Source organism: Columba livia, chromosome 1 (genome assembly GCF_036013475.1).
Source record: "Columba livia isolate bColLiv1 breed racing homer chromosome 1, bColLiv1.pat.W.v2, whole genome shotgun sequence".
NCBI lineage: Eukaryota > Metazoa > Chordata > Aves > Columbiformes > Columbidae > Columba > Columba livia.
In genome coordinates, this window is record NC_088602.1 from 146,762,111 (window position 1) to 146,788,400 (window position 26,290).

Consider the following 26,290-nt stretch of genomic DNA (forward strand, 5'->3'; position numbering starts at 1 on the left):
TAGTGAGGCTAATAGCGGAGTATGGCAGTGGTCACGCCACTGCCAAGTGTATCTGTGGCACTTGGTATTGGCATTGCTGTGTCAAGAAGATGCTGTTTTCTCCTTTTATTTGCTTGCTCAGAGAAATCGTAGGCATTTATCTGTAAGAAAAATATTACTGCTGTTGACCCATGATCAACATGCATGTTAATGCAAGATTCTGATGAGGAAGGCAAGTTGTGTAAGGAGAGTACATTTACAAGAGCAACTGATGTAGCTGGAAAAAAACAGGCAAGCTTTTAGGGGTGCATATTAGACTTTCTTCAAAATGGGAGCTGCAGATTAATTGTTAAGTAGAAATTTAGAAGGTGAAATTAGCTATTAATAAGTGAAGTTAATTACTTGGTTCGGCAAAAGAAAAGTAGTTGCTTCCTTCGGAGAAGAAGGGAATATTTGCAGGGAGAAAGGTGACCAGGTCATTAGCCCTTCTGCCTGGAGAACCCATAATTTAAAGCTGGTGGTTGTGGTGAATGAGTCCTGTTACACACTGATTAAAACCATATTTCATTCCGCAGATGTCTATGGATAGTCAATATTGCATTTGTCTTGGATCGACACTGCTGCACTTATAACACCCATTCACTGGTTTTCTTTTTCACATAACCACCTACATGTTTGTGCATATTTACATTAGACACTGCTCAGACAAACTTTTAGACACCGCAGTCTCTGTATGGAAGGTGTATTCATCTTTCACAGTTAAAGTGGCCATACATTTAGATAGGTCTCTCCAACCACATTCAGTTACAATTACCTTTTCTTATCTGTGCAGCGTGTATATACAAAGTTAAATGCAGATTATTATCATTAAAAAACTTTTAGATACATTTACTCATGTTTCAGCTGACCATTGTACGGCAACAGCAGGACTACAACTGAAGAAGCAGCATTAATTTTGTTCTAAAGCATTATTTTGCCCCAACGACTTGCAAAACTACAATTAGATTCACATTTGTCGTGCTCAAAGTTAAAAGAATCTGCAAAATATCAAAAAAAGTGCGTCTTTTCTTTCCGAGTTGAATTCGTTTTGGAATATGTCCCCAAATGTCTTAGTTGATAGAGATGGTTTGGGTTTGTATCAGGGATTTGTCAGTCATTTTGTGTTTCTGCCTCAGAGTTGTAGTGATTGCCTTTTTTAGTGAAACGTTGTCAGACTTAGCTGGCCATTAGCAATATTCTGAACTTGAGGGTACATTAAGCAGACTTCATTCCAGGCATTGATGAGGATGGCCCAAACCTTTTGGGACAATTAATAAATCAGGGCTGCTATAGCAGATATTCCCGGGCTTGATCTGGTTACCCCTTGTTTTCCTAGAAAGCTCTAGAGCTCTGATCATGAGAACACGATGCAGTTTATGAATCCAGCCCTGCCCTTGCCTTTCCACTTAGCAAATGCTCTTACACCCTCTTGAGATAAGGCAGTGGCAGCTCTGCTGTGTGGGAAGCTCAGCACCTCTTGCTAAGTGACTAGTTCAAATTAGATACGGCAGGAACGCAGATATAAGGGCATTTCCCACTTGACTGGCAGGATTTAATGGATCCCAAGTGAGGGGAATGATTGCTTTGCGAACAGCTTTGGGAGGGCTGCTAGTTAAGAACTTTCACACGCCTCATTTGGCCAGTTTCCAGCTTGAGGTAAGGGGGAAGGGTACAGGAGGAATGTGCTTCGAAAGGGGACCTGTCCCTGAGCAATCGAATTTGACTGGTTTATGAAAATCTTTCATTGTTACTTGCTAGGCAGCTCTGCTTTATTGGGGGGGGTTTCTGTTCACAAAGAATAGCCAAGAAGTTAGGTAAGTCGCATTCTTTTCAGACTAAAACCTGCACATCTGATGGATGTTCAGCAAACTGCAGTATCCAAAGAGAATATAAGGCAACAACTGCATTGATTGGACAGCTAGTTGTTAGACATTGACTTCTCAATTTTCACATTTTTATAAAACGGTTTTTTTTTAAGGTGTGATATTCCATCACTCTACCCTCTGTGGGCAAACCGAACAGTCAGAAAGATAGAAAAGACATTAGTTAAATTAAAAGCATCACCTTTTTTCGCCTGCACAGGCAGTACACTTTCAGATCATAATCCAGGTAACCCAAATTATAAGAAATTTGAGGAAGTAGTGCAAATTCAGTAAACAACCAAAGCTGATGGATATAATTGGCTAAATACAGGTGTGCTTGGTGAGGGAAGTGAAATGTAACTGTGTCGATGCTACTAAAATATCCCTCTTCTTGCCCTGTATACAGGAGAGCAGAGTATTCTGCCCTGCTGCAGTTTGCACTCCCAATACATCATACCATTATTTTTACAAGTGTGTTTATATCTTGCAAACAGACAGTGCCCCGAGGCTGCACATAACAGTGGGGTTTTTAATAAAGCACGTGAGCCCACTCTCTCTGCAGGTTTCTTGTCTGTCCCCTCTGCCACAGCTGCCATGTCGCTGTGGCTTTTCGTAGCTGCGTGCAGCTATGCTCTGCAGGACAAGCCATGGCTCTCAGATCCTCTCACGCTGCAGAAATTAATCCATGTAGAACAGTGTTAGAAGCAAAATCGGTGAGCCCTGACAGCCTTATTAAAAGGGGCTGAAGCCAGGAGTCTTTGTTGAAAGTAGCGCTGGCACCCTGTTCCTGTTGACTCAGAGATTATCTCACTCCTTATTCATTAGCAGGGCCAGGGGTGTCCTGTTGACGAGATCTCCCTGGCCTGCTAACAAACAGCAGGTGCAGCCCCTGCCTGGGAACACGAAGATGAGTTGCTGGTATCATGACAAGGCTTCCCAGCTCTCCTGGCTGGTGCACATCAGTGCCTGTAGCTTCAGCGCCTCGTTCGATGGAGTGAAGGCACTAAGCTCAGTTCTTCCTTAGTTTTCTATAAGCTGCAGACCTTAGGGTTTTGTATGACTGTGGTTTTGAACATATGCCCACAAACACCTAGAACAATATGGAGCAGTATTCTTGTGGAAGGGCATAGTGAGGGGTTCCTGATATGTATTTATGAATTTAAGCTCTGTATTTTTGTAAAACATAAGAAAAATGTCTCTTCAAATAGTTTCTATGGGAACCGGATTACTCCAGTTTGGATGGCAATGAGGAACAAGGATTAAGTTCTGATTAGGTGAAGTATAATGAAATAAAGTAGTACTTGTTAAAGTTCTTTGATTTTAATTTTTTAGTCTATTGTATAGACTCTGGCTTGCATAATAAATGGAAGTCGTTGCCTTTTCAAAACTACAGAAGACTATACCTTAACTATAGAAAAAATATAGAAAACTGTATCTTAACTTGCTGGCTAAGGCATGTCTGTGTCCAGTTTCTACAGCAGAGATATATTCATCTTAGAGACAAACATCTTGGCGTAATTTGAAACTATTCTCTTTAGAACATGTCTATTGCATACTTCAGTTACAATTAAATGCTTGTTGGCAAAACGAGCTAAAATTTACGTTGCTGCTGCCTTAGTTGTGAACAGACACCTTTTATCAGAAAAATTAATTTTCCTTAAAGCAGGGAGTTGAAATACTTGACTGAAGCACTGCTGGATAATCAGTACAGTTGATGCATTCAATTTAATGGTGGTTCATTTTTCACCCATATCATCATTATTTCCTATATTAATCAGACAGCTATCATCACCACCTCTCCTTCCCCTAATGTACTTGATTTCTTTCTGCTTCAGCTGGGTGGTTGCTGGGTCATGGGACAGGAGTACTGGGAGGGAAGGTGTTCAGATTTCTTCCAATATGAAGCTGAACAAGATTGTAGCTTAGAGGCTGATCTTCGCCTTCACCACTGCTTGGATCTCAGGCTGTTCCTCACTGTCCCTGTTCTCTTATTTCAGATAATTCAGCCCCTCCTAGAACTTGATCAAAATCGCAGCAAGTTGAAGTTGTACATTGGACATCTGACAGCCCTCTGCCATGACCGTGACCCCCTGATTCTGCGTGGACTCACCCCACCTGCTTCCTACCACCTGGATGATGACCGGGCAGCTTGGGAGAAAGAGCTGCAGAAGATGACCCAGGAGCAGGTGAGTTTGTGGTCTGAAGCTCTGAACAAGGGCCTGAACTGTTGATGTAAGTCTTGCTAAATGTGCCACACCAAAATGTTGGGAAACCGTTCTGTAAGTGGTGAAAACAGGTAGCAAAGTTCTGCTCTTCATCTGACAGAGGGATTCAATAATTTCTGGAATTATCGCCATTCAATATTTATTATGGAACTTTATCTGTTCTTTTACAAGTATTTGAGGCCATGCATCTACACACTCATGGGAAATCAAACTGCAAGATACCACTTTTCCCTTGTTTTACCCATTAACAGATTTTAGCTGCCCTTTATAACTTAATGTAGTCACAGGAATCTTAAATCTTTTTTTAACGACGCTAATCATTTATATTTTAATTGGCACATTTTTATTAGTTACTTTGTGTAAATGTACACAATGTCTTTACCTTCTGTTACAGTATGTTCGGCCAATAATCTTTTTCTGCTTACCATATTACCCGAATACCTAAATTGAGATTTGGACCCATTGTGCTAGATGCAATACACTCGTGCTTATGCAGACACGTGCAGAGTGATTTCAAAAGTCCACCAGTGTATTTCCAGGAACTCTGGAATACAGAATTGAAAGGGTTTAATAACAGCTTGTCTGATGAAGTCTCTACAGAGACTGTCAATCTAGCTATAATTCAGCTGCTGAAATAATCTCCCTTCCTGCCAGCTCTGGTGTTGTCTTGCCTTCCTTAATCTCTTCACTGGCAGTTTTTATCTCTTGTTTTCATACTGTAATTTGTCATTCCCTACAACCCTTTTTTCTCATTCTTTCCTATTTCTCTTTTCAACTTGTTAATTTTACTCCTATATTAGAGACTTTTTTTTTTGGTAAACTAATATAGGGAACTTGTGTCGGAACTAAATGTGACTAATTTTGTCTTTTTGACCCCGACTTTGGATTATAATGCCAATTGTTTCACTAAATTATTCACATTCATCTGTCTATACCAAACTCTATCCAGTATGCACACAAACTAGTTTGAGGCCTGTATAGTTAAAAGTGAATTTGTGGGTCAGTGAACATTATCTTGAGCTTATCCTGAACACTTCAGCCCTGGTTTTCTTCTTTTATGATGTTTAAGCTCATTTCCATGCACTTTCAACTCCAGGCTAGATTTTGATCCAAAAATTGGAGAGAGCAGCTCCACAGTCAGATTACAGGAAGCCAACAGAAGCATGTCTTAACATTTCAGAAAGAAGAGCAGACCTCTGGAGATAAATTTGCCTGTAACAGCACCTAGATGGTGCAGAACAGTTGATCTCTGTCTTGGTACCTGTCTTCATACATTTATTTCATTCAGCATGGGATCTGTGCCTCACTCAGTATCTACGTTTGCTGCTACAGGCCTGACACATTCCTTTTCCCTGCTAGCCCCCCACACCCAGTTTTATTTACCTGTTGGGTTTTGTAATCCCTGATACAGGATTCAAAGTTTTTCAGTATAATATATATCACCCTCATATATTAAAGAGGTGCGACTCCCACGTTATAGATCAAAGCACGAGGCATACCATTTTGAAGTGCCTTGTCTGCCAGATTGGGATGAAGCACTGGATGACAAAACCTGCAGCATGTATGGGAGGCATCTCTGAAAACAAAAGTAAAGACTGGATGTGGGCAAAATTTGGATATCCCTGAAACAAATTGTCTAGTCTGTTATAGCTGCGATGGTCGTTGAGTAGGATCGGTATCTGTGGGGTTAGGTGATATCTTCTATTTGGTCAAGAGAATGTAGGCAAAGAAAATAGAAAATAATACTTCCTTTTGCAAGTTCTTCTGAATAGGCATCCTGAAATAGCATTGGCTTCTTCTAGTTCTGTATACTGGTTTAATAGAAGATAATATTTCTCATTCAAACTTCGCTAGTCCATTAGCAACATTTATGAGTTGCACAGTAAAGAAAGCATTTAAGTATAAATTGTGAGAAAATAATTATCTAAGTTGCCCCAGAGAAAAGAAAAAATGTGTTTTTCTATCGTCTTCCGTTATTTTCTTAATTCTGCATTGCTATCACCACAGTTGTTTAAAGTTACTACTCCATTTGTGATTCCCATGAGTAACTAACATCTGCTAAAATAAAATGTAACAGTCTCTTCTGCTTTCCCATACTCACTTCAACTGTATTTTACAAGCTTCAGTTGAAAAATACAAACTGATGATTTATTTCAATTTACAAAGGACATTTGTCATCTAAGTTGTGGAGCTTTTCTGTTTCATACTGCAGAATTTCGTCTGTGCTTCATTTATTCCCATGGGGGGATGGGAATCACTTCTCCAGATTCGCAGGAGCGCATCACAGAATACCCATTTTGCATCTTTGGAATTTTAATGAGTTTTGTAAATTACTTCAAATCCAGTGCATTAAATTCACTCCTGTCCCTTCTAATATGATCTTCTGTAGATAATGCTTCACAAGCCTCAGTGGGAAAAAATTAATCCTCCTGAATGTTAAGAAGTGCTAATATGATTAGGGAGGATACATTTAACTGAACACCAATAATATTTAAGAATGATGCCAATGAATCCCCTTCTCACCAATGAGATTATTGAGTTTGGTTTGGGTTTTTTTTTTTCATAAATAGTTGAGAATTCATTTTCATACTGCAGCTTTTGGAACTGTGATTTCCCACTGTAGCAACTATTATTGGCGGAGGTTGGTCCTGCTGTCCTTCATCATAGCCCATATACTCTGTAGGTATCTCATACCTGCTGGGGAGGCTCAGATACAAATAGTAGGAGTTTTCTGTGGCTTCTTCTGGTAAATGAAATTAGTGCGTGAAGTAGATGTAAGCTTTTCACTCTTCCAGCACATCTACAGTGACTCATAGAAACTAATGTACAAGCCATTGTCAAAAAAGCGTCTGCCAGCATCAACGCCATCGTTCTAAAGGGAATTTGTTGCCACATAAATAGTTTTGTGGACTCTCAAAGTTTGATTGATAATCGGTACCTCTCATGTATAATAGTTTCGTTATGCTACTATTAAGTTCAGCTATATTCCTTGTGACTTCAATTGATTTTAGTCAAAATATGGGACCAAGATGCTATATCACTCTTTGTTGGCCTTTTCTTAAAGACATTTTGTAAAGCTGACTTACTATAGTAGAATTTTGGTCCATTTGTAATGAAGGCCTGAAGTATATGAGTATATACTTTATGAGTATATGGTATCTCAAAACCTAACTTAAACTAGTATACTAGACTAAGTTGTGGACAATAAAGAATCTGTGATGCTTGGAATCATGTCATTGCATTATTTACATGGTGGAAAACATTCCTTTGAGTTAGCTCTGACCCAGTGTCCCCAAAGAAGTTAACCAGTACTTTTTCTGGAACTGCCCTCCTTCAACCCATTCATGTCCTGTTCAGCTTTGCTTATTAAAAAATTCAAGTTAACAGAAGCAGGGAAAAATATTCCAAGTCTTGACACTGAGAAATAAAATTTCCATTCATTCATTATAAATAATTGCATTATCCAAGCAATTTCTGTTAAATACAGTGTTTTCTTTCACTTTGTCCTGAACATATCATTATGTTAATATTCTTGGGCCCTGTGGAACTACTACGACATTTCATGTTTCAAATGGTTGTCTTTAAGTGGGGGATTTTATTCCTACATGAAAGGAAATTACATTAAGAACATAATTATATGGTCCACATTTTTATTTATAGTTGGATTTTTGTGTTTCTCTTATCTTTACAAAAGGAAAGAATGGAGTAGAAATGCGAACCTCCTGAAAATCATCATTTAAATATGTTGCTAGTGGTGTGCTGTGCTGTGGTTGGAAGGCTGCAGTGTGAAAAAGGGATGGCCAAAGAGAGCAACCAGATATTAGCAGTAGCAACAGTATTTGTTCCGTTAGTGGCTTAAGCCGTATTATAAATGTCTCTTATTGCTTAAAATCCAGCTCTAGAATGTGCAGAACCTCCTATTATGGAAAGCTTATTTTTTTCAGTAAGTCCTATAGTCATTTTGAAAAAATATTTCTTCCCACAGAAGAGGACCTATCCAATCAAAATCATTTTCTTAACCCTAAGAGTAGGAGTAGGAGGCTCTTTACTCCCTGCCATCGGTGGCTCTTTCCAGCCATGTCCAACATATCCTGGCTTCCTTCAGGCTGCTGGGGGTCCTGCCTTTTTCTGCTGGCCCTCAGGCACCATTTTTTCCGTGTACAATCAACCTGCTCCTCTTGCCCCAGAGGTGTTGACAGCAGCGTTTGCTTTGTGACCTGGGCATCACGAGCAGCCTCTAGGACCTGGGCAGATGCATTTCCCTGAGATACCGTCTCAGAGGACACCTGCTCTGGGAGCTACTCTCACCCCACTACTAATGTGGTGTTGCCCTTATGACTCCTTTGGATGTGAAGATATAGAGGTGCTTCTGAAAAATCTTTATGGTCATAGAAGAACCTTTGTAGTGAAGGAAGGTTGTAGAAGGACAGGGAACTGCTTGAGAGAAGGGAACTGCAGAGCCATGAAGACGATTAAGGGAGTAGAGCATCTCCCTCATGAGGAAAAGGCTGAGGGAGCTGGGTCTCTTTAGCTTGGAAAAGACTGAGGAGCAACCTCATTAATGTTTATAAATATGTAGAGGGTGAGTGTCACGAGGATGGAGCCAGGCTCTTCTTGGTGACAACCAATGATAAGACAAGAGACAATGGGTATAAATTGGAACACAGGAGGTTCCACTTAAATATGAGAAGAAACTTCTTCAACAGGGTAACAGAACATTGGAACAGGCTGCCCAGGGGGATTGTGGAGTCTACTTCTATGGAGACATTCAAAACCCACCTGGACACATTCCTGTGTAACCTCATCTAGGTGTTCCTGCTCCGGCCAGGGGGATTGGACTAGATGATCTTTTGAAATCCTTTCCAATCCCTGACATTCTGTGATTCTGTCTTCCCTCTCCCTGTGTGCCAGCTTCAGCCAAAGCACAGACCATCTAGGGATTCCTACTTACTAATCGTCTCCCAAGAAATCAGGAATGTCTTTTCTGATCAGCTGCTCAAAACAGAGGAAGAAAAAACATGATAATGTCTCTTCACTGCATCAGTCACAACCTGCTGTATCAGCTAAATAGTCGTGGCTTGGTTCCAAGGAGCATAATTTACATTGCACGTAATTCACATTTCACTCTCAGCAAAGTTAATGTTAGGCTTTTCGGACGAAAGGACGCCAGACCGCATGTATGTAGCTTTCAAATTTCATTTTAAAATTGCATATATGCTTGCTGAATTTTGAAAGCTTTAAACACATATTTTGTTTTGTTATATGAGTGATATTGTAAGTGGGATAAACTTAGCTCTAAATTACAAATAGCTATTTTTATAAACATCCTGTGTACTTCTTTGTTCAGATTGTGCTTGCATTCTTACTTCTGTATCATCTGTGAGAAATTACTCAACTTAATGAGTTTTTGTAAAGAAATTATTCTGCCATGTTTTGTGTTTAGTCATTCTAAATTACTCTGTTACTTCAGAGTTTACCCATCTTTCTTTTCTGACTGCTCTCCCATTAGCTTGTTATCTTCCTCACCCGATTTATGTAATTTATTTTTAATTTGTAATCTTATGGGAAAGCATAATGTATTTTAAAGTTAAACAGCCCACTTCTGGTCTCTGTTAGAAATTAGAAGTATTAATTGCAACAATTTATATCCTTCTTTGTGTGCAAATGTTTAGCAGAGAAAGTAATGCATATAGGAACTCTCTAAAATTGTTAATTTTTATAGCATTTTAAACTTTTTGAGTGAGGATGAGGATTTGGGATGAGTGTCACAGTTCTTAAATACTGACTAAAATCACAAACATTACCTGTAAGTTGGCCACATGCATAATGCCATAACATTATCTATTTTTATTTGTACATGGAATTGCTAATTTTAATTAAAATATATACTATCAATCAGTAGCATAAACTATTCTTAACTTGAAAAGAGATATAAAGGGAAAAACATTGCTTTCAAGACATGGTCAAGTGTTTTGTGTCTGTGCGTGTGATGTGTCTACTGTACTTTGGTCTGATTTCGAGCAGTTCCTACAAGCAGATGGTGAACCAGCCTCAGCTGTTACCTTATTGGGGCATCTCACCTTCCTGTATGTTTTGCTGTTAGTAACAAGTTCTGCTTCTCCGTGCTTGCTCAGCCTCTGTGGGTGTCCTACCTGAATAAAAGGAACCACATGCAGGAGAGTTGGGTCCTTTGTTGGCTTGTATGAACCAAAACATTCCATGGAAATTCCTGTCTTGGAATATCTGTCAAAAATTTCAGAGCCAACAGGATTCTCCATCACTTTGTAACCAACAAAATGAACTTGGTAAAGAGTAATAATTAAAGTGAAAAGAGTAGAATGGGCTGCAGTTCTGATCCTGAAATAACTGGATGCATATAACTATAATGTCATTAGAGCACATCCCGCTTTGTCCTTTCTTCTCTATTTTGCCCTGCGCAAGTACAAAACCATAACTGACTTCCCAACTCTCTGTCCTAACAATTGGGGTTTTTTTCCAAAACTCATCACCTGGGACATACAAGAGAAGTTTTTCAGGTCTGCCTTGCAGACAGGCAATTTTCCCTGGGAATATGATCATCAGGTCCTGCCCTGACTAAACAGGCAGGGTCCCTGTGGGAACACCCAAGCCTAAATCATCAGCAGAGAAGCAAAAGGACAAGGTACAAGCCCAGCATGAAGGGTGCAGCACAGGGTAATTCTGGCATAAACTGATCTTGGAGGTAAGGTATTGCAACTGAAACTAGGGGAACCATCTAACTCTTTGTCACAGTCCCTGTAACATGCAGAATTGCAAGCTGTTGGGGATTGGGGACTGTGGGTTTTGCCTGCATTACGCATGCCCAGAGCAGTGGGGCCTGGCCCTAGCAGATAGCCCTGTGGTACAGGCAATAACTATTATTTGTTCTGCTTAGCTGTAGAATAACAACCTTCTGTATGCTATAGCAGTGTTAATTTTCAGGGTATAACGTAGGATTTCCATGAACAGAAAATTGTCCTCTGACTGTGAAAGGATTGCTGCTGTTGCTGAGGATGGACAGATGACCTGCAAGTGCGGGATTTGCAGGAAAACTTCTCCAGTCAAATGCAAAATCTAACTTGTAGGCATTTATTTCATTCCTTCTTCTCATTTATATAGTTTATATATTTTTAAAATTCATTCATTATCAAGGAAATAATGGCATTCCTGCTATCCGCAAAGCTTACAGATGCTCAGGAATGCAGGATAAATCTCATGTGCAAAGTTATTTCAAATATATGATGCAAGATCCCTCAAGAAAAACTTTTCAAGGTTTTTTTCTCAAAATTCATTGTGAAATCTATTTGAGTGTATTTATATATATTTAAAATGCATTTTAAAAGTTTATGTGATTTTTAAAAAGACAAGACAGAATATTTCATTTGAAATCTTACTTTATTTTTAAATGCATATGTTTTAAATATTTTGAAAAAGCTAACATAAAAACAATATTTCCAGATAGAGCAAAAATATTTAAGAGTCTACATAATTTTTTTTCATTTATTTGTTTATTTATTTTAATTTGGCAGACTGGGATTTCCATATTTCTAACCCTTTCTTTTGGCCCTTTTATAGCTCTATAGTTGAGAAATAAAAGTTTGTATGCAATTGGCTCTCACTGCTTCAAACATACATACTTACACTGCTGGGTCTGGGAAGAGGCAAAAGCTCTCAACCCAGTGTATTTTAACTTGTTTTGAGACAAAACTAAAGTTAAATCAGTTGAATTTCTTTTTGATGCTTATTTGTGTTACTTTAAGCTCTAAACGTATTTTTCAGACTAACTACAGGCCGATCCAGAAACACCTAAACTTTGGAGAAACACAATTCCAGATCCTGCTATTGTAGCCCTACAGAAGTCCTGCAGTTAACTTTCTTTTTTGTGCTGCTGTACAAGCACCTCATACTCTGTATTCAGTTTTACTGTCCATAGCTTGTTTTTTCATCATCGTTTTTGCCTTTTTTCATCAGTGTTTTTGTGAAATTATTAACAAGAGGAAAATAAGACTTTGCAGAGCAAACCTCCTCCATATAAATAAATTTTAAAGGATCTTAGCTTAGTATTGCCTTGTTTATGTTGTGGGAGAGCAAAGGCCACAAATGTTCTGCGGGTTTGCACCACAATTCACCCAATGCGCATATAAAACCATAGCATTCTGTTTCTTAACTCTGAAGTTATCTTCCCTCAATTAATTGTTAAATAAGTTCTGGAGTATCTCGGACCAGAGAAGAACAAAACAAGCTAAATTCATGGTGTATTGTTTGGGATTTTTTTCACTGATGGAGTTTAACTATAAATGGAAAAGTATTCCTGTCATGACTTCTAACCCCAGGAAGGAAGGCAGCAGTGTCGGAACCTGTTGCAGATTATCTGCAATCTTACATTCCCCTGAGATGCTGAAGGTCCTTTCTGTTCTTCTAGCCAAAGATAAATACTACCAAGCACTTCTGGGGTCCTTGCTCTCCTTTTCTTTCTCAGCTGTCTATTTTTACTTGTCAACAACTAGGCAAACGTATCTGGCCTTGCCTTCTCTTTTTTGGTCATTTCGATGAGGCAAGTGAACCTCCTCGGCTGAAAAGGCCGACAAAAAGGGCCTGTTGTTAACACCCCTTTATTTTCATAGAAAAAGGGCAGGGGGAAGATAACACCCTTTCCATCTCCATTCTTAAGAAGAAAATCTATTAAACCAGGAGCAGAATCGGTAGTAATACTTACAGGGAAACTTCCCTGAAGTCTGGACTGCCAGACATCAAGGTGAATCGAGTTATATAAACCATGGAGAGCTGAATGTTCCCCATTAAGGAGCTTGTGTGAATGAGGAGTGACGTGTGCTGCTCGCAGCTGTTTCTGAAAGGAATGACGTAAACAGAGATGACATACATGGTATAGAAATGCTGCAACCAGCCACATAGTCAATTGAGATGTCTTTGTTTAAGTAGAAATCGCATTATTAAACCTACATGTTCTGAAGCTAGCAAGCTGAACACAAGGCTATCATTGCTACTTTTTACAAGACATTTCATCACAGACATCTGCCAGCCAGCTGTGTAGACTTTCTGTCTACGCTAATTTGTGAAGTATTGTTGCTGGCCTCCAGCATTCAGAGCCATCTCCTTTTGGGTTCTTGATGCTCAAAAACTTACTTCTTGGAAACATTTTCTTCATCTGGTTAAGCTGGTTGCCTTTGTTTGATTGCGTTTGATTTATTTTAGCTTTGGCATGGGCTTATTTTGTTGAGCTTAACTTGATTTTGTAAGGAATTGTATAAATACATAAATGCTGACTAGTACAGCGAGAAACTGAGACATCACTGACTCTGCAGTACTGCCCTGCTGAAGACAACATCCTGCAGGACTCTCCCTTGTCCACCCACCTCCTTTCAGTTTTGAAGGTTAATCTCTTTGAGGTGCTTTTATATTTGATTATTTAATTGCTCTGACCTTTCCTGGATCCCCCTGAAGGATCTGCCTGACCTAGAGGAGGGATGCTGGCTGGGCAGGTGGAGGTGCAGGACCCACAGGGAGCCGGTCCCTCCTTTCCCTGCTAACACTGCCCTCTCCTGGTTCTCCCGTGGACCCAGAGCCGAGGCCCCTTGCAGGAGCAAGATAAAGGAGAATTACGTCTTTGGCTTCTTCTCCTGTTACTTATTGTCCCTCTTGACCTCCAAAGCCTCCCAGCCTTCTGATGGCTGGCACAGTGGAATCTTGGTGCTGGCTGGAGGAGCCAAGCAAGCCCTGCCTCAGAGCTCAGTGCTCAAACCAGTCCTGTGAATTTACCAGCGGTGTGGAGGTTTGCAGACTGCTCTGGCTGGGGCCACCTGAATCGCTGGGGTTTTACTAGGCTGAGCAATCTGAGAATCAGAGGTAGTCCCAGAAACCCAGGCTCCTGGCTTTTATTATAACATCCAGCACTGCTCCTAGCTGGCTGTGCTGACTCTTTCAATCCTGCTCGCTGACTGGACCTCTCCTAGGCTTATCCATCCATTGCAAGTTTCCAACTAATAACTCTGCCAGGCTGTTGGAACCAAGCTAATCGCCTATCCACAGCGTGCCATTTCTGAGCCATTATGGGTCACTGCTGAATTCCGACCCCCCCCGTCCTCCCCTTCTCCCCCAAGAGCCCTTAGAGAGCCCGGAGTGCTCCCCTCCCTCTCGTTTTCCCCGGTTCCCCGGCTCATGTCGCTCCGCGGAGCAGGATCGGGTTGCTCTTGCGTTGTGATTCTTGGCATGAGCCCCTCTCAGCGTCGTATAGCTGTTCTGTGAGTACGGCAGCCAGTAGGAACAAAGCTCATAAGAACACATTAAACTAACATTCAGCACGCAAAGCCCAAATAATTTACTATATGCTACCCTGCCTAGTAAAGGGAATTGCTGCAAGCTTACCCTTTTAATTTCCTTTCTCTCACTTTTGTCTATAGAAGCGTATACCACAACTTCCTTACAAAGCACTTATATTTGTTCTGTAGACATTCTTTGACTGTTTGTTTTTATGCAGTGTTTTTTGCAGTAACAATCTCCTGTGCTTTGCTTGATACCGTCACTAAACAGAGACATACTGTTGTATCTGATGAGCATTTTAATTGTAGAACTATAACCTTTCCCACTGCATTGTGCTCTTAGGATGGTAAAATGATCTCTGTTGTTCTGCTGTCTGACAGCTCTCTCTTTTTGAAACCTACAACAAGCAGTGTTACAGAAGTACAAAATATAGATCGAGAAATGTGTATACAGATGACTAGTTATCCCTTCAGGGATGAAAAGTTACAGTTTGACATTCTTTCCATGTCACATATTAATGCAATAGAGTTCCAATAAAAATATTAATCACTTTGGAATAATAAATGTTACGGGAGTGACAGATAGTATTAGAAAAAAAAATAAAAGAAGGTTCAAAAATAGATAAGCTATTTGCCACAGCTGCTCAAAATGACAAGGAACTTTGGATGCAAAAGCTTGCAATAAGCTTCCGAATCCATATAAGCGTATGTACCTGCTACAAATATGCTTGTCTTACATTCGTAGGGAATATACTTTATTAGAAGAAAATTATATAAGTGAAAAAATACGAGGTTTTTTGATATATAGTATATGAAAGAGCTATCTACTTGAAAGCTTATCCAATCTATCAATCATCCAGTCTAGTAAGAGAGGCCACTTCTCCCTGTTCTGTAGGATCCTTAGACCATCATAAGTACAGTAATCCCTAAAATGCTTGCACAAATTACAGCCTTACTTGAGATCCTGCATATTTCACAGGCTAGCATGGACTTTATCACTTGCTGAACAGATAAACAGGTTACTGAAGGCAGATGTTTCCTGCTCTTCATTAAGAATCTGTGGGCCTCTAATTCTGGCAATGGCATTAGGCTTAGAGCTAAAAATTATGTTCACATATGCTCCAGCATGTTGCATGGCGTGGTTTGTAACACCACTTGTTGGAAAAAAAAAACAGTTTATAGACTGTAGACAGAGATAATGAGATAAAGTTTTGAAGTTCCGTGTCTCACTCTGAGCCAGTTAAAGTAATCTGAACAATGAACGATCCAGCAGGAAATGCAGACTTATAAACAAAACCCATGTACGCTCCACCACAACTGTGTGTAGTCATCTTACAACTGTGTTAGGAAACGCAGTCTCTGAAAATTATTAATTCCACAGAAAAATTAGTATTCTGGTTAATTTTGAGTGTATTATGTGTAATTATGCAACATTTCTCTTTATTTCATATAGGAAGTAATTTTGAAGTGATGTTCTATGAAAAATCCCGTTGTCCATAAATAGAAGTCAAACTATTTAAAATAATGTGTTAGCAAAATGCTGTATTGCTTCTGGAACACAGTTGCTTTTAGAAAAGCATTCTACAGAGGAAGCTTTTCTCATGTTTTTCATCAAACTATTTATTCAGCAATAGTTAAGCCATTTTTCCCATGTGGGCATGGCCTTAACTGGGACGTTCAAAAGCCTGGTCCGGTAGAGTGAAAAAATTAAATACAGAGGGGGGGCATGATCCAGGTTTGTTAAGGACTTGTCAAGGGAAGATGCCGATCCTGAAATGCCCAGCACATTATACCTCTGGTAGCTCCCTTTCTAAAACGGGTGGTTTAGCTTAGAGCTGAGCCTGCTGAGCAGGTCTCATTGTACATGTTCAGTAGCAGAGAATGACTGTGCCTGTGTGTGTTTCTTGCAGCTTCATGAGGAGTTAGAAAAAGGCGAGAAGGAAAGCGCAGAGCTGCAGGAGTTTGCCAACGCCATCTTACAGCAGATAGCGGATCACTGCCCTGACATCCTGGAGCAAGTCGTCAATGCACTTGAGGAGTCATCATGACCTCGGCCACTAGCCCCAACCAGAGCAGCACACCAGTGGCCAAGCCCAGTCGGTCCAAGGAGCCATGAGAGTGGAGAGGAATGTGAAAAACAGAAAATGGAATAGAAACTTCTGGTGCACCTTTTACAAAGAAAACAAAACAAAAAAAACTCTAAAAACTACATGCTCTCTAGGCTCTTCCAGTCTATGATTAATTAGTCATGTTTGCGTTCATCTTCTCATTGCCTTTCTACTTCAGAATCCGATTCCCCGTTGACTTTGTTGATGGTGACTTTTGGATACAGCTAACCAGAGCTCTTCCGAGTCTACTGAGCAAAGAAGAGGGGATCCACACAATACAAGCAGCTCTAGTTCTCTGTGAGGTTACAGAAGGATAGCCCTTGCCTTTCACTCATTTATTGTTTCTTTCTTCTTTCTTTTTCTTTTTTTTTTTTTCCGTAAAAGCTGAAAGCCTGAATTTCATAGTGCTAAAACCAAATCTGAGTGTGCTCTGATTACGGCTCACAACTGGCCAGCATCAGCTAGCTAGCTCAGGTCTTGCTGCCTGTCTCAATGTTTCTTATGTTCTTAAATAACAAAGAGAGGAAAGTTTCCCTATTTGTTCCTGTTAGTCACTTCATCTAGCAGCTGGGAAACAAGGTAGGCATACCGGTACTTTCTGTTTGCTTAACTTCGATTTTTATTGTTCACTGATCTGACTCTAAAGTGCCAAGTGGGGCATTTTTTCAGGTAACTGTTTTCATCTGCTGATTTCTTGGTTATTTTAGCTGAGGTTTCTCATCATAGGTCTCTGTCTCCTAAGTTCTTATTTTATAGAGAGCTCTCTCCCTTCAAGCAGGTGTGGTCAACAGCTCAGCTCCCAGCTTTAATTTGGATACTTTGTCCATTGCAAATTTTTCAGGCTATAGCTTTGTGAACACTGGCTGCCAACAGAATAGTACTAGGTATTTTGTAAATGAGAAAATTGCACCATTTAGCTTAAAAGTGTAATTTGAAAGCTAAGTTAGGTAAATCAGTAACATCGTTCTCACTATAATTATAATTTAATTTATTTTGGTGTAGCTTAGGTCGACAAGGAACGAGTCTGAGTTCAGAGCTATAACCCATTCTTATAAAAAAGAGCATCTCCGCTGGAGTTGGCACCCAGCTGAGTACACAGGTATAAAATCACAGCTTTAGTTAAATCAGTGCAATTCTTCTATGTCTATGAGAGGCCTTAGTCTTGTTCCCATCCATCTGTGACACTCGTTAAAGCCCCTGCTGATAGGGAATATGACCTGAAATAGCAGGTCAGTTTGTCATTGTGGTAGAAAGCCAGAATCCTATTTTGTGAGTAGGACTTTCATGTTCATTCTTGGACTATGCATTAACGGAGAGACACATTTTTTTGTGGCTACCAGTGGCTGTGTGTGTGGGGGGGCATCTGCAGGACAGAACCCTTTAACATGTCCCCATGTGCTCCTTAAAGGAGTTGTTCCCCTTTAGCTTTCAACACAGCAGTGGAAGAAATCTTGTTTTTTCTAGTCACTAGCTAATTATGAATCCTCTCAGTAAACCTCCCATTCAGAGCCTCCCATTTAATCACTAAACTGTTACGCTAAGGAAAATGTTCCAATATCTTTCAGGAAAACTGCATTTCATATGTCTTTCAAATCCACAGCACAGTTCCCCTGTAGGTCTTTCACACCTTGTTTTTATCTTAACAAGTGACCGATTGCTGCCAATAGTTAAGAGATCAGCCAAAGTTTGAGTAAGGGAAGATGTACCCTGTCTTTTTTTTCAAACAAGCGCTGAAAATTGGGCAACACTGAAACCTTTTATACCTGTGGACTCTGTTGTAATCTGATTTAAAATAAATCACATCCCATTTCATTCTACTGTAATGATTCAGCAGAAGGAACTGGATCCATAACCACAGTGTCCACTAGCAAGAAATATGTAAGTCTCCAAATAAGAGGCGATTCACACCTTTTCCGTGTTTTGAACTGCCCGTGTCAAATTGGGAAACATAGCTTTAGTTCTCACTGTAGAAGCAGCCTGTGTCTGAAGCCTTTTTTGTCATGGATGAGGAGAGTAATGGGAACCTGAATGTTTGCAAGGGGGCACGCCGGAAGGCGTGTAGACGGTGACTGTACACACCACTGAGCTGTGTCTCATCCCAGAACCACCACCCTTTTGGTCCCATTATTTGAGTCAGCACGTTTCGATAGGAGCTGTTGTTTGGAAATCTTCCCCTTCTTGCTTTTTCTTCATCACCCCTAATTACTCACTCAAGGAATTTAACGCTGCCTGTAAAAGCATCAGAGCCATCAGCCTAACATCATCCCGCCACCGCTCCTGACTATCTCATTAACTTATATGGTCAAATCTCCAGCTGCCCCGGTTCCCTGCTGTAAAACAATCCCTCCTCTGTGAGAAGCTGTGGAATTTCCCTTATCGATGGTTCAAATGACTCCTGCTTGTAAACCTCTTACTGAGATGTTCCTTGATAGTGTTTCTGCTGCAGGCAGAGGCCGGGGGAGGGGATGGCAATGAGGGGTGGTCACTCCGGGCTGTTATTTCAGTTCCCTGGGTTGGTCACTCGGGGCTGTTGTTTCAGTTCCCTGGGTTGTCCGTGCATTGGAGAGAGGCTCCAGGTTTCAGTGCCGGTTCTTTGCATCTTTAAGTCAGCTGCCAACCTGTGACTGCATTTCTAAAAGGTGCCCAAAGGCACTTTGCTGTCCTGACAAGCGTGTGCAAGATCCATGTGTCGGCAGCCAGGTGAATCTCGCTGTTTACATATCTCTCAGCCTCTTCCCTGCGAGGATATGTCAAGCCTGGCTAGTTTTCACACTGGCCATTTGGTCTTTTATCTCCCAGCCACACACCTGCTGTTCCTCCCATCTGGATTGTTGGGCCTTTGCGATTTTTCTTGTTAACCGCTGTTATCTCCTAAGTCTTCTAGGCTTCCCATCTTAAACATTGATCTCAGACCTCAGTAAAGTGCTTTCAGGGAGAGAGCAGATCTCATTTAGGAACAGACTTGATCCAACTTGATCTCTGTTGAACTATTTTGGATAACTTATCTGATCCCGTGTCAACAGAGATCTTGTCACGGTGAATAGCTTGAGGAACTATGTGATTTGGAAGGTGCTGCCCGCCACAATTTAGTGCTCAACGTGACCAGTGAAAGCTTTTTCTTTTCACTCATATGGAGTTCCGCACCACTGGCCTTAGGGCAAGAAGGGGATTTTGTTATCGTAATCCATCACAAAATTGCCTACCGGGCACATGGCAGAAGGGCCGTATGTGTACACATAGTGCAATGCTCATCCTGTTGCCTAACCCACCACTGCTCTTTTAAAATCTCATACCCAGGTGCCAGCAGCCAGGGAGATGGAGGCAGTTTCCTAGCACAACCATCCTGCAACGCAACAGCTCTGGGAAATTCAGGGGCCCTTCCCAGGCAACCTGGGGGAACTTGCTCTTTCTTCTCTTTTTGAATGAAGTTCCGTTTGCTACGAGAGCTGTGAAAGTTTTAATTGCTTTAATTATTTTTTTTTTCTTTCAAGCATTTGTAGAGAAATTGAGAGATGTAAGGACTTGAGGGGCTCTCTGTAGAAGATTAAATTAGTCATTTTATCTGGGTTTGGGCTAAAAAATAACTCAAGCCTGAAGCCCACATACAGTGTAAAAGCTATCACCCCAACCACGTGTGTTCATGGTATCCACGACTCCAAATACGTATTTTCCTCTGAATCCAGCCTCATGTGAAACACTAAAAGGATGTTACAACACTAAAATTACAGGGTGAGGACATGAGCACTGTTTGCGATTGGAAGAAGAATTGCCTGGCACGGTCCCAAAGGAAGCTCTAAGCTTCTAGTATTCTCTCTCATTTTGACTGCCTTTAACCAGTTTTCCCACTAGAAAATGCCAAACCCTCTTTGGGGTATCTGATTTTTGCCAAGTCCAGGGGACGGAAGGTGAAGTTCTGACGTGATGCACGGAACTATGTGTGCCGTTTCTGGTTGCACGGCTGGAATATCCCTTCTCTGGCAAATTTTCTGGTACTTTGGGGCTCTCAGTATTTTGCACAAGGGAGCATTAATGTCATAAATCTTGTAGACATAACCCTGTTTTTTGAACCAAAGGGGCACTTCTTTTCTTTTGCCCTGTAATTCCTACGCATTCTGCTGCTAATGCTCAATTTGTTGGGAAATTTCTACAACCGGTAGAAGGTTGACAGGGTTGAGTCCCCGCTCCTGTACTAATTGCCAATCGTTGTCACTGAAGGGGTCTTCACAAAGGACGTAGAGAGTCACACGCCGATACCGCTTTAAAGCAAAAATTCCACTACGTAAGTAACGCGTATATGCTTCAAATGACTCCGATGAAATGCAAAAGGGAAATAGTACAGTCAAGGTGTCTGATGTTTAAAAGAAGCCTGTACTCAGCTCAACGCCCGCACTGGAAGAGGGAAGCGGAGAGGACACGGAAGGCTGTGGATTAACTAACACTGCCCCAGCAAAGCCGACGGGGTAGGAGGGTCGGGCACGGGGCAGCGCGCCTGGCAAGGCCAACTCTGCCAACCCATCTTGTCAGTGTGGTGAGGAAAAGGAGTGTTGGGGGGCCAGGGGGCGTTTAAACAAAGTAATGGTTTTAATTGTTGGGTTTTTTTCCGCATAAATGGAAGGAACCTTTCACAACAGCAGATCCTTCTGAACAAAATGGCTGTGTCCACTGACTGTTTTTAAAAAAAAAAAAACTGTTTCAAAACTTTTTAGTGTCAAAGCATAAACACAGAAATCCTGACTTTTTTCCAGTGTGTGTGGTGAGTGCTGTAACCCTGTCATCAGTATCTCTCCTGACTTTTTCAGGGGTGTTTTTTTCCTGTTTTGTTTTCTGCTTGTCGATATTGTCTGTGTGGTCCTAAGGCTGGGGCAGTTACCAACAATGTGTGTCTGTTGTCAGATTAAAAAAGATAGTAGTAGAACTGAAAAAGATGTGTTTTAAAAAATATATTAAAAAAATTTCATCAAAAGGAATTCAAGTGAAGAAGCAACAAAGCCATGACTCCTCCTCTCGGGATTGTACGGAAAAGGATTTGTGGGCTTATAATTATAAACAGTTGCCTTTCACAGGCTTTTGAGGTCCAAGGCAGCTTGGCCTCTTAAGAAATGTTACGAACCCTGTATAAATTCCTGCTTTGCCAGGCTTATACTGTACACATGTAATACAGAAATGGGCAGAATAAACCAGTATTTTGGAAATCAATACTTTCTGATAAGGGATATCACCACCAGGTGTCCCTTGAGACAGGAAGAGCTCATGTAAATGGGCCAAATGCTTTGGCCGAATTTTCCCCGTCTTCTCAGTCGCACCCATTGATACTGAGCACCTGTTTAAGTGCGGATCAGCTGGTGCAGGTAGTCGTGCGTGGGGCCATTATCAAAGTTCTGTTTCTTTGTGTCGGGTCTTGGTCACATAGCTGCGGCAGGTTATGGTACAGGAAAGGACCAGCAGCCACCTTCTGCTGCAGTTGCATCAAAGCCTTGCACTACTTAAAAGGAACAACATGAGGCTAAACCAGCACAAAACGTAAACAAAAAACCCATGCAAAACTTCACCTATGTGACTAGGTAAAGAATTTCATTAATGTATTTTTAATATCAAATTTATTGTATACTGGTTTTCCACATTTTGCACTTCGAGTTTGGGTCTTGAAAATCAAGTCAATCGGTTTTGCTTTTAAATAGATGTTTCCACTTCAGGTTCTCAGTGCTTTGATGGGGCTTTTTTATTCGAAATATTGCTTTTCCTTTTGGAAACTGGCAAAAAACACAATCGGTCTATCAGTCATGTGTAGTCTTATTTGTTATAAAATGTCATCTAAAAGCCAAATTTGAAGCCAAATTTTATAAGCAGACATTTTTCCTTTACCCCATCTTCCCAGCTCTCCACATACACGGCCAAGTCTGTGTCCTCCCTGCCTGCCCGGGGGGGGCTGCATTTGGCCCTTACTGACATGCTGGTTACAGTATATCTGGGGAGGCTTTAGTGGCAGATGCCTTTATACGTTCAGATGCTAAAAGAGGATTAATGAAATGGGACCATGAACAGGGGAATAATTTCTGTGCTAGCCTAACATGCTGCTCCAAGCCCACTTAGACAGTATATTGCCGTTTCCCTCCAAGTCAGTAAATGAGGAGCCGCACACCGAGTTCACAAATAGTTTCTGGGGTTAAAACTTAAAAAAAAAGGTGGGATTGGGATGCTCCATCCACTCATTTGCTTTGGAAGAGACGTGTTGCACTTTAGCGGAGGGGGAGACAGGCTTTGGGGGTGGGATCTAGCGTACTTGAATTCCTTTTTGAAATAACAGCAGCGGGAGACATTGATGTCTGTGATGCAAGTGCGCACGCTGCCTTCAACTTGTATGTGTTTTATTGCTGGAGTTATGTTACTGGCAGGATAATGAAATTGCAAAGAAAATGTGTTATATTCAACTTTGCCTTGATAATATAAACACTTTGTTCATTTTTTTTTCTTCTTTTTTTATTCACAGACTAAGTTCATCAGGAAATTATAAAATTATTTAAAAATTCTGTGCTGTGTCTTCATTTCGGGGAATGTTCCTGTGCTTTGCTGGGTGACCTCTCCTGCGTGTGTGGGATTGTAGGGCAGGTAGGAGGGCTGAGCAGCTGTGCGGCCCTTACCCAAAACCAGGCTGAGGGTCCCGTTTGTAGCTCACCTTCACCACTGGAACAACCCCCTGAGGGTCTCGGTGGCATCACATGCCTGGCAATGCTGGTGGGCACAGCTGGGGCTGCCTGCAAGGTGAAGGTGAGGGGCTGTCAATCACAGGAGTATCCCTGGACTGCACAGCTCAGGTAAGCGGAGGTTTAGCAACTGCGTTTACAGTCAGCTGGTTCCTTTGTCTTTCTCGTGACGGTTTTCCAAGGAAATGTGTCTTAAACATTGCTAACGAGTGACTGAATCCCAGATGTGCAGCCGGGGCTGAGTCCGTGTCGGGGTCACGTCTCACAGAGTGACGCGCCTGGGAAGCCTTGCTGTGCAAAAGCTGGTGAGCCCGTCCTCTGGAGCACATTCCTGGTGAAAACCAGATGGGGGTCTTGTTCCTGTGGGAGCAGAGGAGAGTCTCAGCGCGGTGGTGTCAGATGTGCCATGTCCCCCCGAAACGCTGGAGGACACAGGCTCTACCTAGCGTCCAGTCTTCTGCTGCATTTTCAGGATGTGGGAAATTGCTTGAGTAATGTCACTGTAAAATCTAATTTTTCTGGCTTTTTTAACTGTTCTAAAGAGAATAGCATTGCAACACTGGGTCCCACTGGTAGAACAATGTCCATGTTAAATACACCACTAGATTCTCCGCAGCCACCCTGAAGCCCTGGCAGATCAGACCTCCCCAAGTTGGATGCTTTCTAACCAATTTCTCTCTCAAATACTCTCCATTTCTTTCTCCTTTTGTCTGTCTATGCAGCCGATTTTTCTCTGAGCTTCCTTGCTGGCCTTGTCCCTTCTGCTTTCTGTAGATCCTGACTTGCTGTTTCCATACGAGTGACTTCATGTGTGACAGAAACAGACGTCCTGATCTCAGTGCCTGGATGTTCGTCTCCCTCTGCTAATTGGATTTCAATCACTTGGGCTTCAATCAGGCACGTAAAGCAGTGTGTGGAAAAAGGATACACGGGGATTAAGGGTCTCAGGAGCTTTGAAAGGAAGAGTCCATTGGCCTTTTGGTTCCCAGTCTGGTTTATGTTCGCTTCAGCGTCTTTTGGCTGAGAAGGGGATTCGTGATTCCCATCAGGCCGGGGTGTGCCTGGCTTGTGCAGCGCAGTCCAGATCAGCTGAATGAAACCACATGCCACATAAATTTAACCGATTACTGTGTCCGATCGATCTGAAAGCGGTACGAGGGCCATTTCTGGACGTCTTTTCCTTTCAAAAGAGGAGAGCGAGTGAAAGGCAAGAGTCGCAGCCACCGCCAGCGGGAGAGCACATCTGCAGGGAGGGCACATCTGCAGGGAGAGCCGAGCCGAGCTGCCGCAGCCCACGCCGGCTCTGGCTGCTCGGTGTGTTGCGCCGCCGCATCCCCCCAGGCTGACTCACATTTTGGATGGCCCATAACAACAACATTGTCCGCTCTACAAAGCGAAGATGCCAAATCCCTTTTGTGTGTTATCAGGTTACACTTCATGCATTGTGCAGCAAAACGCAACAAGGCATCTGAATAAAATTGTCTGTGTTGACTGCTGTTACTGTGACACGGAGCAGGCAAGGCAGCACTGGAAACAGCAAATGGTCAGCACTGGGATCAAGCACATGCAAGTTTAAAACGTTTTTCGTTTGCGCATATTGCAAAGATAGGTTCATAGAGATGTCTGGAGCCCCTGTGTTACCCAAGCTCCTGATTAAACACGGGCCTTCTGCAGTCTTCTAGCCAGGATGACTTCATAAAACCTACTTTTCTAAATTGCACCGGTCAGGGAAACTGCTGAAACCACATCAGCGATCCACTGGGAAGAGCAACATGTTTAGGATCTCCTGTTTCCATCAGAATCTGCTGTACTTGTGCTGCACAGGTGCATTCTGCTCATGTGGATTGATGCGGTAGGGATGCATCAGCTGTAGTGCCTGGGATTACCCGTAACCTTATTTACAAACTGACTGCCCACACTAATGAGGCGATTTGCATGTGGCTAGTGACCTTTGGACTGGGACTTTGAGGTATCAAGTAGCCACTCTTCTCACTGGGCTTCAGGAAGTTTAGAAATCTTGAGCAAATGGCCAAAGTCCTCTTTTTAAACTGTCTTTAGAAACCTCCAAACTCAAGGAAGAGCATATGCCCAGAAAAAGTAAATATATTGTAGCTGTATATAATAAAATTAATTGCAAATTATTTTTTCGCTTATCAAGCAAAAAGAGCCATACACCTTGTGTTGGTAGACTATTTCTGAATAGACTGATGAAGTATTATAAAGCCTAGTGGAATGGTTGGGACCAGCTCAAGTGCAGCAGTGGGGTTACAGCCAGTGATTCTCTGGATGTGGGCTCTGAATTCAAATGTTTTAAAGTATGTGAACAGTAGCTTTTCCCAAAAGGTTGCAGTTGTGAACATTAAAACTGGTCTAGATGAATCGCTGAGAAGTTAAATATTTAGGCCGGGGTTCTGCAGCCCGTTTGTGTGAAGGTGTCATTTACTTCAGTGGGAATTCAGCTCCAAGAATGTGTAGGGACTCAAACCTCGTGACAAGGGAAGTGAAAAAACATCCTGTTTCTTTATGTTTTGGGGAAAAAGGATGGGTCGCTGCTGTAGCTCAAAACCTCTCCTAGAAGGATTTTTGTGCAGCTCGAGCAAACCCTTCATTTCCTGTGAGGGCACACCATTTTGGGGAACCACAAGTCTTGGAATGCGTATGAACACTCTTAAACTCTCTTCTGTAATGCATAGAAACTGTTTTTAGCTTTAAACAGTATATTATCTTGTAGCCTAATGTATTTTAGTGTACGTGTGCATATATCTCTATGGGTCTGTGCTCATCTGTGTGATTATATACATATATATGTGTATATATAGGCAGCTGCTCACTGAAAACCATGTTTCAAGAATACTAAGCTTGCAATGCCAAAGCTCTGGAAATGAGAAAATCTTCATGACTTCATGCCTAAATAGGTCCATGATGCAATTTTCAGTTGTGTGTTTATGTAACTATTTTTTTGCTGGACTTTTCCTTCATTAAGTGTGCAGGATGAATTGATTTGTTCAAATTGCGTAAACCCTGGCATTGCTGTCATCTGTGCTTCTTGAGCCCACCAGTTCTCTGTTGCAAACCTCTTGT

At 41.6% G+C, this 26,290-nt stretch overlaps 1 protein-coding gene across 24 annotated transcripts in view; it reads left to right on the forward strand.

Moving 5' to 3' along the window:
- The window catches only part of ERC1 (ELKS/RAB6-interacting/CAST family member 1), a 293,279-nt gene extending 270,244 nt beyond the window's left edge, over positions 1–23,035 (forward strand). For 21 of the 24 annotated variants that reach the window (XR_010467217.1, XM_065035804.1, XM_065035905.1 and 18 more), the window contains 2 exons: positions 3,878–4,066; positions 16,311–23,035. Coding sequence is in view for 20 of the 24 variants with exons in the window: in XM_065035804.1 (XP_064891876.1) it covers positions 3,878–4,066; positions 16,311–16,448 (327 nt within the window). In the remaining 4 variants the exon portion in view is untranslated. Of the gene's footprint in view, positions 1–3,877; positions 4,067–16,310 lie in introns of those variants that run through there. The other 3 variants (XM_065035948.1, XM_065035962.1, XM_065035957.1) reach the window with 1 other exon arrangement.
- The last annotated feature ends 3,255 nt before the right edge of the window (positions 23,036–26,290 follow it).